The 12,664-nt window shown below is 40.2% G+C and overlaps 1 protein-coding gene across 1 annotated transcript in view; it reads left to right on the top strand.

Annotated features, from left to right (window-relative positions):
* The first annotated feature begins 5,405 nt into the window (after nucleotides 1–5,405).
* NLGN1 (neuroligin 1) overlaps nucleotides 5,406–12,664 on the top strand; it is a 498,686-nt gene continuing 491,427 nt past the window's right edge. Inside the window, exons 1-2 of the mRNA XM_086944382.1 lie at nucleotides 5,406–5,460; nucleotides 10,562–10,714. Of these exons, the coding sequence (XP_086800508.1) occupies nucleotides 10,594–10,714 (121 nt within the window). The 5' untranslated portion in view covers nucleotides 5,406–5,460; nucleotides 10,562–10,593. The remainder of the gene's footprint in view (nucleotides 5,461–10,561; nucleotides 10,715–12,664) is intronic.

The raw sequence follows: 12,664 nt of genomic DNA, 5'->3' as shown, positions 1-12,664 counted from the left end.
GCTTACCTGAATCAACAAAGACCACCTGAAACAGACATACAATACATATTCCGATGGTGTTGGAATACACTCAGTGTGTTAAAATACCCCTCACACACCAAAAGGGCCCTTGGTGTCATGCTTCATCATCGGGGTCTTCCCGCCCCCGCTGCGGGACGGGGCAGTGCTGCGACAAGCGGCTACGCCGGAGCACCTTTTAATTGTGAGTACTATGTGAGTGATAATGGAGTGAGTGTCAGTGAGGTCAGAAGTGATGAACAGTGAAATTAAAGTTAAAAAATACCTGGCCTGGTGTTTAGAAAAAATTATTTAATAGGCACTGGCTGGTATCGTTAAAAGGGGTGAGGCGGAGTGCAAGATCGGGTTACTAGTCTTGCTCTCCTGTGTGGGTCAACATGTTTCGGGGCGACATGCCCCTTCGTCAGGACCGGGATGTATAGATCCCCCTGTCACTCACTAATGCGCTCCCACAGATAGAGAGTGTTGTGTTTGATCAATGTGTATAAATAATTTAAATACACGTGAAAGAAGCTCGGTCAGTAATACTGATGATGTAAGCTTATTGAATGATGAGACAATGCCCCATGAGCCAAGCTGGGCGAAGGGTATAGAGGGTCCAATCAACCCCCACACCTCAGTGCTTCCTCCTTCGTCAGTGGCTTCCGACCACGGAAGCCACTGACGAAGGAGGAAGCACTGAGGTGTGGGGGTTGATTGGACCCTCTATACCCTTCGCCCAGCTTGGCTCATGGGGCATTGTCTCATCATTCAATAAGCTTACATCATCAGTATTACTGACCGAGCTTCTTTCACGTGTATTTAAATTATTTATACACATTGATCAAACACAACACTCTCTATCTGTGGGAGCGCATTAGTGAGTGACAGGGGGATCTATACATCCCGGTCCTGACGAAGGGGCATGTCGCCCCGAAACATGTTGACCCACACAGGAGAGCAAGACTAGTAACCCGATCTTGCACTCCGCCTCACCCCTTTTAACGATACCAGCCAGTGCCTATTAAATAATTTTTTCTAAACACCAGGCCAGGTATTTTTTAACTTTAATTTCACTGTTCATCACTTCTGACCTCACTGACACTCACTCCATTATCACTCACATAGTACTCACAATTAAAAGGTGCTCCGGCGTAGCCGCTTGTCGCAGCACTGCCCCGTCCCGCAGCGGGGGCGGGAAGACCCCGATGATGAAGCATGACACCAAGGGCCCTTTTGGTGTGTGAGGGGTATTTTAACACACTGAGTGTATTCCAACACCATCGGAATATGTATTGTATGTCTGTTTCAGGTGGTCTTTGTTGATTATTTAGACGTTCATAAGAGGAGGATTAGCCCACCGCGGTGCCTTGTTGCACCACCTCTTCACTCCCTTTGTTGATATTTTTGGCTTACCTGAATCGTCAGGGTGGGATTTGGACCCATTATCTGAATGCAGTGGATGTTCCCTTGTTTTGCTTATTAGAGGGGCATTTGTTGTCTCTAGTGGTAGTACACATCTAGGGGGTCAACAATGAAGTGTCGGATGCTCTCAGTCGCTTCTTTCCTCCCTCTCAGTAAATGTCTCTCAACCAGGAGGGCTTTCAGCAAGTGTGCAGGAAGTTTGGTATTCCTTTCCTCGACCTGTTTGTTTCTTGGCCAAATGCTCAGATTTCCTGGTTTTGTACCCACATTCATCAGGTGGAGGCTTGAGGAGTTGATACCTTGACCATTTTTTTTGCCGTCCAGCCTGAATGCCTTTCCAACAATTACTCTGATTCCCCGTTTTCTGGCACGTCTGGTCCTGGAGTTCAGGGAGGTTATGTTGGTGGTGCCCTTTTGGCCTCAGCAATCTTTGTTCTCCACTCACAAGCTCCTATCGTTGTAGGGTCCCTGGTGGTTCCCTGCTTCTCCGTCCCCCAGAAGTCGCTCCCTTTTGCCCCTCCCGTGCCAGCGACCATCAAAGTGGAAGTTTTCACTAGGGGGCGGCAGCATAAGAGGCCTTCAGTAGCATTTGGCTTTGGCCATTCAACAGTCTAGCAGGCCTATGGAAGGCACTTGGGGGAATTCTCTAGCATTGGTCTGGGTCTCTTCAATTAACTACTCTGGAGTGTTGTAATTTCTTTGGGAGGATTTTGAAAAACATTTGGCAGTTTCGACCTTGCAGGTCCAGTGGGTTGCGATTGAGGCGTTTGGTTCCTTTTGTGAGAATTTGTTGAATGTGGAGGACTTGGTCTCATGGTTGCTGAGGGGTTGCTTTGTCTCATCCATTGGTATGGCCTTTGTTCCCATTGTGGGACCTGCCTCTTGTGTTGTTGGCTTTGGATGTGGCTCCCTTTTAGCCGTTGGACTTGGTGGACATCAAGTTTGTCTCCTTGAAGGTCGTTTTCCTGGGACCAACACTTTGGCCTGGTGCCTGGGTGAGTTCGGGCTCAGATGGCGAAGGAACCCTTCCTGTCTTTTTCTGTGGATGAGGTTGTCTCGTGTTTGGATTCCTCTTTTGTGTCTATGGTGGCTTCCCCGTTCCATCGTTCACAGAAAGCCACTTTGCATGCTTTGAGGGTAGAGCAGAAGTCCAGGAATAATCTTTTGTGGTCTTTGCTGGATGAAGGGAGGGCATGGCATATCTATCTGGATCATACCAATCCATTTAGGAAGTCAAACTCCCTGTTTGTTTCCATTGGGGTCTTCTCCCGGGTTGGGAAGGCCTATCCTTTGTCCATTGGTCATTGCCTAAACAGGTCATTGAGTTGACTTGCTCTCTGCCAGGGTGCAGGGGATGACGGCTTCCTATACTGAATTATGGGGGGTTTCACTGTCTGAAATTTGCAGAGACGCAACTTGGGCATCCTCTAATACTTTTGTGCGGCATTATTGGATCCAGAAATTTGCTGTGAGATTATACTAATTTTGGATTGGGGGGTTGCAGGCTGTGAACTCCTGAATTCCTGATTTCTGTTCCAATTAATCCCTTGGTTGCTGCGATGGTCATTGTTTCCTTGTGTTTCTGTTTCTATGAATGCGGGTGTGTTGCTTGGGTATTCTCATTATGTAATTAATGGGACGAGGACAGGCTGGACCTTGTGGTAATGCCCTATTACTTACCGGTAATCTTCATTACTCCTGGTTCCGTTGTCCTTGTCCCATTCGTTACTCCCCTCCCTTTCCCCCAGATGGCTTGCCTTCATATTGGGGCTTGGTAGTTCAGAAGGAATGCTGGGTAAGTACACCTATGTACTCCCTGTGGGAGAGGATGGGGTAGGGATCCAGAGTTCCTTTCGGATTTTTTCTGTCTGCAAGATAGATATATCACATTATGTAATGACTGGAACAAGGACAACAGAACCAGGAGTAATGAAGATTACCGGTAAGTAATAGGGCGTTAAATAGTATTAAGTAATGTCTTGGATGACAGACCAAGCCTTTGAATAACAATTATTATGTATTATAGTTATCTTGAGCAAGTATGTGTTTTGGTTTGTTTTCTACCAAGGGTTTTGAACAACACTTGAATTTGTGTCTACTGTTTATACGATAGAGATGGGTTTAGGGACTGAGCGAAAGCTTGATGGTCATTCAGACACTCACAGGAGAGGTGAAAACTCCCATTTCAGTGGGATCACAGACAACAGAATTACAGCTATCTTCATTACCACCGACTTGTTGGAGTATGTCAGTACATGGCACACTTACTCCATCCAACAGAATTGACTCATTTTTCATTACCGAACATCTTTCAAACCGGCCCTCACTAGCAACGTGGGAAGGTACAAAATATTTAATAGTTGAAAAAAAATTGCATATTTGACTGGCTCAGCTTGTGCTAAAAATCAACCCCAAACACGTCCTTTAACTGAAATTATATTGCATTTTGAAAAAAGTGGAATGGCAAAGTTCACCTCTGCCCTACGATATATAAAATGCACAGATCTATTGGAAATGCTGAGTCCTAAGTGGGTAAGCTTTTAGGGTAGTTAAATAAACGCACTGAATACATTCACTGTTTCTGCAATGCCCTTGAAGCCGCATACAGAGCTGATGAAAGCCACAACTGCTATTTATTTATATAGAAGCACGAATCGCCACTAACAGGTGATGCTAATGGCCTTGTGAGATTGCACTTTCCAGCCGACAATTACATTTAAATATGAATTCAGATCATACAACGCTCTTTGTAAACAACACTTCATGCCCACTTTCTTATAGGGTCCTAGAGGCTGTAAATATATCTCCACGACTGCATCAGAGAAAATAATCCAGCTGATTCGTTAATTGTGTTGACATCATGCATGGTGAAAGCTCACGTCGCCTCGTTTCACTCAAGCTGTGTCTGTTGTTTTATGCATGGCGAATGTTGCTTTTCACTGTGTGGCTTGGCTTGCATTGCAACCCATCTTCCACGTCGGCGCCATTTTCTATCTGCATGCCACATTACTGCTGAAAAGTTGTCGTCAGAAAACACACGACTGAAAGAGCCCTGGTCCCTTTTGGCAAGGCTGTGGCCCACACCGGATGATTTAAAACATGACATTCTGCAAGTTCCTCTGCTTGGCATTTGACCTTCCCCCTCGTGGCATATTTCTTGAATATTTATGGCACTATACTGACAACCCATTATTACACTGCATTAAAACCGAGAATTTATTGGTGGTCTTACCCGGATATATTAGCAGAAAATTCTTGCACGCTGGTGTGAGGAAAGTAAAGAGTCATGTCATAAAAGTCATATTCCCTTTTTTCAAATAAATATTACCATCATTGAAAACACACCTGGTATGCCAAAAAACGGTGTTTGTGCCTCAGTTCTTGGCTTTTTCTTGTAATTGATAAAATAGTATGGCAGTGAGTAGTTTAAGGGCTTATAAAATGTGTATGTGTATTCTGACGCAACATGCATGACTACTGAGAAACCATCAATGTTCTTGTGATATAAGACTGTCTTGAATGCACTCTTCAGGCTATATCTCCATCATCAGATGTTGTTTACATTCTGAGAGTGGGAATTGTATTTCTTTTGTTTCTATGAACAGCAATGTGTGGTATAAAATGGCATTTTTTTCTTCAACTGTCCATTTAAAATTAGACTGACTGTTAGATACGTCTGTTTAGCCTAAATACGCAATCGATTTCTGAGCGGTGGGATGAACTATTCTCTTTTTGTTTTTTCTCTGAGAGACAGGGCACTCTTTGCAATCACAATGTCGCTTTCACTGTGGTATGAATGCCCACTGGTACTTTATTGCTACTGGTAGAAAAGTACTCTGAATTGGCAATTCTTCTTTCCAGCACTCGCCCCAACCTCTTTTTTTCTTGGAGTGTCTTATTGACTTTTGCTATCTTTTTCTTCAATCTTCTATATTCTTGAATTGTCTTTTTCCTCCATTTTCTCCGTTTCAATCCTAGGTCCCCTTACAAAGAAACACACAGATGATTTAGGGGATAATGAAGGTGCAGAGGATGAAGGTATTTTTTATGCCATCAAACCGATTTGCATGACAAGGATCCCTGAAAATATTTTATCCCTTCTTTTTTTGACTTCTTGTACCCATTCTTAATGAATTTTTCCCCATTTTTGATGTGTTTTGTCTTCTTGCTTGTTGTCATTTTTTTAAAGACTGAGTGTTTTTTAAGTTCTATTTTTTATGCAAGTCAGTATATGTCCAGAGGAACCCTTCTTGTCTCTTGCAACCAGCTTTTGATATAGTGCATCCACTCCTCCTGACTGGATTTTGTCCCTCGGATTTGAACTAACACTCTCCCCTTTTTATTCTCGATGTGCACATTTTTGCATGTTTTCTAACCTTTCTTGTATGTATTGATGTATTTGTGTACTCACAAAGTGCACATTTGTTTTGTCAGACCTTACTGACAAACTCCAAACTGTTATCCGCTCTTAAAGGTATGTTGAGTAAAGTTTCTAATGCAACACATGTATAGTGGAATATATACTGTTTCATCGCCCATTGAAAAAAAGCTATGTCAAGGTGCTAAGCTCAGTGTATCAAAAGGCATGTAGATCATACACCACTACTGTACCATATAATAGGTCATAGAATCTGATTTGCCAAACTACTGTACAAAACAGTCACTGTGTCAGGCATCACTAATCTAGTCTTAATAGCAGCACACCATTTATCCACTAATTAGACACACCTCAAACTTAGTCTAGACACAACTTGTTAAATAAGCTCCACCAATTACAGTATGCATCTGCCATACCAACTAAGACATGTGGCCCAATTACTTGCATTTCTTATAGCAATCAAATTATCCCTGTGGGTCAAAGAGTGCTGTTGAATGCCTCTATTGAGCTCAGACTTTGTATTATAACTTTCAATGGTCTTTGCAAACATGTCTTTAATTTGTTCTTGACATAGCCCTTGTTGGGTCTAGTGTGATTATAAATCACTTGATAATTCTGTGCACATAAATGCTTTTAAGGAGTTTTTTCTTCAAGAGAATATCTCAACGTGAGTTCTAAAGTAACGCCTGAGTTATTCAGATCGACAACAATAAACTGAAAAAAACACCGAAAAATATAGATGTACACTGCAGGAAACTGATCTCACTATAGCAATGATGCTTCTTTCATTACCACATTGAATCACATGTAATTGGCAAGCATCAGAGAAAGTGCAGAAAGGTGGTGGTGTGCCTAACAAAATTCCTATTACATCAATGCAATAAAGTATGCATAACTTCCATTACCACTCACGTTAAATAAAAGATTAAAAAAAAAAATAAGAAACAAAAAGCATACATGACTAGATGTCAGGTTCTTAGAGGATTTATGGATAAACTCAACTATGTGATTTGAGGACAATAATGTAAACAATCTGAAGGTATACAATAGGCCTTACGTTACATAATTTTCATAGTAGAAGAACTGCATAGAGACTTCTAGGGAAAACTAACTATGACTTATGACTTCACCCAAGAAAAGATATGCCTTCAAAATAAAAAAATAAATGCAAAACACAAATATATATTGTTTGTGAAAGGAATTGATAATATATATTGCACCCTTTTCCACCACTAGAGAGTCTAAGGGGGCATTCCTGTGAGTAGGATTGAAAGTGTATTCGTCCTTTCCAAGCAGATGGCCAACAATCCTTTTTAATTCTGCCTCTCACACTTCCTTTTTCCAACTATGCCTTTGTACATCCAACTGCTGACTCACCTAACTAAATTTTCTCGATCAGTCGAGGACAGTTAATGATACACATACTTCATCTCCTGTCTAAAACGTAGTGGCAAACTTTCATTCTTATCATTCATTAATGAAACATTGAAATAATTGTATTTATATGTGTCAAGCAGACATAGCGCTGTCCAGTACAAATCATAGCGTTTGCCTGGGACCATATCGTAGAGAATATTTAACATCAACTTACAATTTTTTAGAGACCCAAGAGTGCAGTGTAAATCGACTGCCAATGAAATTAGCTCTCTCGGCCATCGGAACATTGCTCAGGGCTTTGGGACTGCAATCCATTCTGTTTCTCTATTCTACAACAGATGTCCTTAGAATTGGATCCACTTTGACAGTTATTTTAGAATATGCTAATTATTTTCCCATAATTCTGTTGTAGCACAGTGATTTAGGCCAAGTGGTACCAGTCATTTTAGTAGTGATGTGACATTTTAAGAAGAGCCTTAAATTGGGATGTTTCATGGACCTTCCTGGGCTTCAATTATTAGTGAGGAAGAGGTAAATAGCTTATTTGGCATAAACCCCTAGCTTTATGAGGTTTATTCGAGAGTCTCAAGCAATTAAGGCTTTAAGAATAAAGGGGCTAATGAGAAATTCAAAAATATCATCAAGTGTAAGAAATACAAATTAGAATAGTAAAATTGTTGTAAGATATTAATCATCACTCAGCACAGGATGAGATTTTTTTTCAGATGGTCTCATACAGTGATCTAGACTGATTGTCCACTTCAATAATTAGGTAGCAAGTATTTTTTTGGGTGCCTATCTGGACAACATCATTTAATGCTATACTTAAATCGGCAGATTCCCTGAAATATGCAATAATGAAGTGTTGGTTCCAGTACATAATAAGAAAGATGCAACCCTACCATCTAGATATCAATATGGGCCCATTGCTCAACATTTTTTGTAAAGTCAGTATGCATTATCTGCTGGAGTGGATGGACTAATGTTAAATTTTTCCAAAGGTACAAACAATCGGCATGTCTAGGTGCAGGAACACAGAGAAGAGAAAGCATTATGAAATACCAGACACACAATTGTGCTTGTATTTCCCTGTAGAAACTCTTACACATTTAGGTTCAGGCTTTAATGACAGATTTATATTTTCAACAAACACAAAAGGATATGGCTTCCTATTTAAAACCATATTCTTTTTGAACCATAACAATTGGTAGTAATGTAATATATCATGCCTCTCATTCATCACAGAAAATGATTATTCATGACCAGATAAGTTAGAGGCACAAGAACGTACTTTTAAACTACACACATGTCGCTTCTTAAAGGTACATCATGAGGTAACTGTATTTGATCAGTCTTCTGTTAATGCCAAATGATGGAAGGAGGTATCCCTTTGGCATCAATTTCAATGTGAGTCCCATTGAATTGACGTAAGATACTGTTTACATTGTATTGACAAAGAGGAGGGGTGTATCAACCTGCAGATTTGTGTAATTGTGTATACCCTCACATTATCCTTCAGACTCTGTACAAGGTTAAACAGAGGTTTCCTTTAGGAACATGGCCTTAGGTTGAGGAAAGGAGCAACTCTAATACTATGGTGTGCTGCTGTGACACATTATAGGATTTGCTCAGAATTTACGGTATTCCTTAGGCATAGCAAAATGTCTACATTCTTAACTTATGAACTTTCAATAACTAACCAATCATATGTGTTGAGCAACCACACTGGCCCAACTATATTATTACCTGTCCACAAGGCTTTTACATTAAAATTCTCATTCACTTCACTAAACAACTCAGATCAACTAAAATATGTTGGTACCAAACTCAGTGTTTAAAGCAAAACCCTCCATGTTTGCAACTTTAAGAAGGTACTATTTATCCAATAAAACACATCTCTCCAGAAGTGTACCTGTACCAAAAATACTTGGATGGAACTTGTAACATGTGTTCACTGTTTCTTCTTCCTGTTTGCTCACTCAATTGAAAACAATTCACTATTCACAAAAGGCCCAAGCAGTCTTATTTTTTGGAAGAGGATTAACTGTACCATAAACATTTCATTACTGCACACAGTTTGTCCTCTCTAATTCTATGTAATGTTAATTAAGGAAGAACTCGACAACAACCCCCCTCTGTGCTACCAGCAAACATGCAATTAGCAGTCTGCACATTCTGCTGTGAACTGTCAGTTAAGACTTGCAGATTAATAATTTACTCTTATATTATACTTCCCGCACTCTTTATAGGAAAGCAAAGGACAATCTGTGGTGAATATAATTTCGATGACAAATATTTCAATTATTATCTTAACCATGGTGGAAACTTGGAAAAAACATGAATGTTTGTAAAGATTTTGTTTACACAATTCACAGCTAATTATATATTTCGAATATACACATTTGCCTGTGTTGTAACTGTTTCTAGAGAGCAGATTGCACATTGTGACACAGTCCCATGCTGTGTTCGCCAACAGTTCATTTACTGGCATCTTGTGTTTTGAGATTTATTTACCACAATTTTGCTTACCTTGTTCATCACCACACTTAAGTGCAAACATCTGCACATTATGGAATCCATATAATCATTATACGGATGAGATGACCGAGGGAAGCTCAAATAGATTAGAACAGACTGGCACAAGGTGATAAAACACAAAATATAGGGGGGTTGTGAAAGGAATAAAAGGCATTATAAGATTCAACAGACAAAAATTTATCGGACTTTTGGATCAGGTTTTACATTTAATGCACAACAAATCCAAAAAATCTTGAAGCTCTTTTCCTAAAATCTTGCTAGAGAAAGTAGACCTCCTAGGCTCAATTTGTTGGATGCTCTACGGTTCAAAACACCCACACCTGAAGGAAGGTTATTTTGGAATTTTACTTGATGGAGGCATTTAATATGGAACTAAGTATAACAGCATCTGCATTAGTTATTTTTTCTTGCCTTTTCCACTGCACCCAGCATACACTGAGCATCGTGACATCCTTACATGGAGACCTAAAGACACTGAAATCGTATAATTTCAGGACTTTCTATGGTGCTCCACATTTATCCTGCATTTCACACTTAGAACATTACCAATTTCACAAAAGAAATGGCAAAAAAGCAATGCTGAGGGTTTTGAAGTCCTCTAAAGCTTGAAACTGTAATGTTACAGTCCACAATCAAGTTAGGATCACCTTTGAACTACATGCTTCTTGAGCTGTTGTGCCAAGCACCTCATTTTAACACGCATTTAGAATCTATTTCAACAATCATAATGTGTCGCTTAAGAAACTTTAGGTTCTGAAAGCTGGTAGGTACAAATCGGGTGTGCGTTGACTATTGGATTGCTCTGTCAATATTTTACATAACATGTTATCAAATTGTCTTTTTCAGACATTCGGGACAGTGGGGGGCCAAAGCCTGTGATGGTATACATTCATGGAGGGTCTTACATGGAAGGCACTGGAAATCTATTTGATGGAAGTGTTCTGGCAAGTTATGGCAATGTGATAGTCATCACGGTCAACTACCGACTCGGGGTACTTGGTAAGCAAAGGTTTACAATTTCTATTACCTGTTGCGAGCTACAGAAAATATAGTGATGATGCCAAATTTAAAACTGTGTTAATTGCAGCTTTACACATGTTTTATGGTCTTTAGTTTGGTTGTGCATAATTACCATATTTAGGATTCACCTGTTATCCATGAAGTAGAGCAGTAGTTTCAATTTATTGTGCCATATTAGGATGGATATTTTTAGAAATTTGAAGATATGCACAAAAAAATCCATATTGCTTGAAATGCATTGCAGGATTACAAGGAAAAATAATGTTGTCACCCTTTTCATATTGGGCTGTGTTGTCATGCTAGATTACTGTGATTGTGTTAATTGTCACTCTGAGTGGAATGAGTAGGTTGTCGTATTTGCATATGGTATAAGTTGTACATATTTTTTTAAAGGTGTTTCAAAATCTGGGTAGATAGACTTGGTCTTGGTCTCAGCTGTTGTGTAGAAGATGATTTGTTCAGCTGGTATCTGCCTTATTCGGTGTATAAATTTTTTTCTGGCATATCAAACAAGCATTGTGAAAAACCCAGCAACACGAGTTACACCAATGTGAATGTCAGTGCTTTTAGGGAAGGAAAGAGAAGTTTGTAAAAAATATTTGTCTACAGAGCTCTGTTGGTGCTTCGTTTTCCTTTGAAAGTCTCAAAAATGTAGATTCGCTGAAATGTACCACAATGTTTAGACGATTAATTTAATTGAGTGCTGCTTAAGTAATCAAATATGCGAAGCATGTATTTTCAGAAGGTTCCAAATAAACAAATGAACAGCATTTGTTTCATGGAAGCAATGATTTTATGGAAATTTGCTTTCTGAACATTTATGAATATGGTTTCTGAATGATAGCACATCAACGTCATGCATTCTAAATTTCAAAACTAAAATGTATTCTATGTTTATTAAGTTTTGTTTAGCTCGACAATTTGCATGCAGGAGTGTTCTTCAGGAGACTGTTGCAACATTCATTGTTTTGCAAAAATATGTAGCTAATAAGAGCAGAGGTTCTGGAGATTGCAAAACATTTGATTGATATATTCCTCCAGGTTGTTGCCCTGGGTTAAAAATGTTCCGCAATCTTTAGGTTTCCTGAAACACACCAGTATGAACGTTTAACTCCTTCCATGCTCGTGACGGAACCGCTCCGTCACGAGCATCGGTTGAGCTGTGCTCATGACGGAGCGGTTCCATCATGGCCCGCTCGGCGCGCCTGCGCGGCGCGAATTCCGTGCCTGCGCTGGACGTTCTATTGAGCGGGCGGGGCCATGATGGAACCGCTCCGTCATGAGCACAGCTCAACTGAGGCTCGTGACGGAGCGGTTCCGTCACAAGCATGTGAGCGCCGCTCGGCCCCCCCATCCCCCCTAGCGCTGCGGCGGAATTGCCGCCGCAGCGAAGGGGTTAAAAAGAAAATTTAATTGTTCCTTTAGACACACTGCTGTGCTTTGTTTCACTCCAACTTTAGGGTAATTGCTATCAAATGACAATGCTCATCCTCGGATCTGCTGGAATTGTTGACTTGTTGGCAAGGCAACACACTATATCGCGGAAAAAAACCACTGACATGATATTTCAAGTGTAGAAACAGCCATATAACTTTATTTACCCTATGCTAAGATTATTTTGTAATGGAGCAGCCCTTATGGGTAGAATCAATCAAATCCAAGATAGAAAGAACATTATCAAAATTGTTTAAACTCCATCTAAGCCCCCACTAAATGTCACTAAAGAGCAGGCAAGAGGTACCAAACTGTGACTTTTTGGCAATTTGGGAATCTCTGTGGGAATAATGTGCACTAAAATGTGCATTCTAGAAATGTGCACTTGTCCCCACAGTGTTAAGGTGCTGTATATTAAAGCAACTATTTTTTTTCTTTTGTTCCACCAGAATTAAGTGAAAAACAGAGTATCTGTGATCTGTGGTGAAATAAGTT

This window comes from Lissotriton vulgaris, chromosome 11, assembly GCF_964263255.1.
Source record: "Lissotriton vulgaris chromosome 11, aLisVul1.2, whole genome shotgun sequence".
Taxonomy (NCBI): domain Eukaryota; kingdom Metazoa; phylum Chordata; class Amphibia; order Caudata; family Salamandridae; genus Lissotriton; species Lissotriton vulgaris.
Note: the sequence above shows the minus strand (reverse complement) of the source record. Positions and strands in the feature narration are given on the sequence as shown.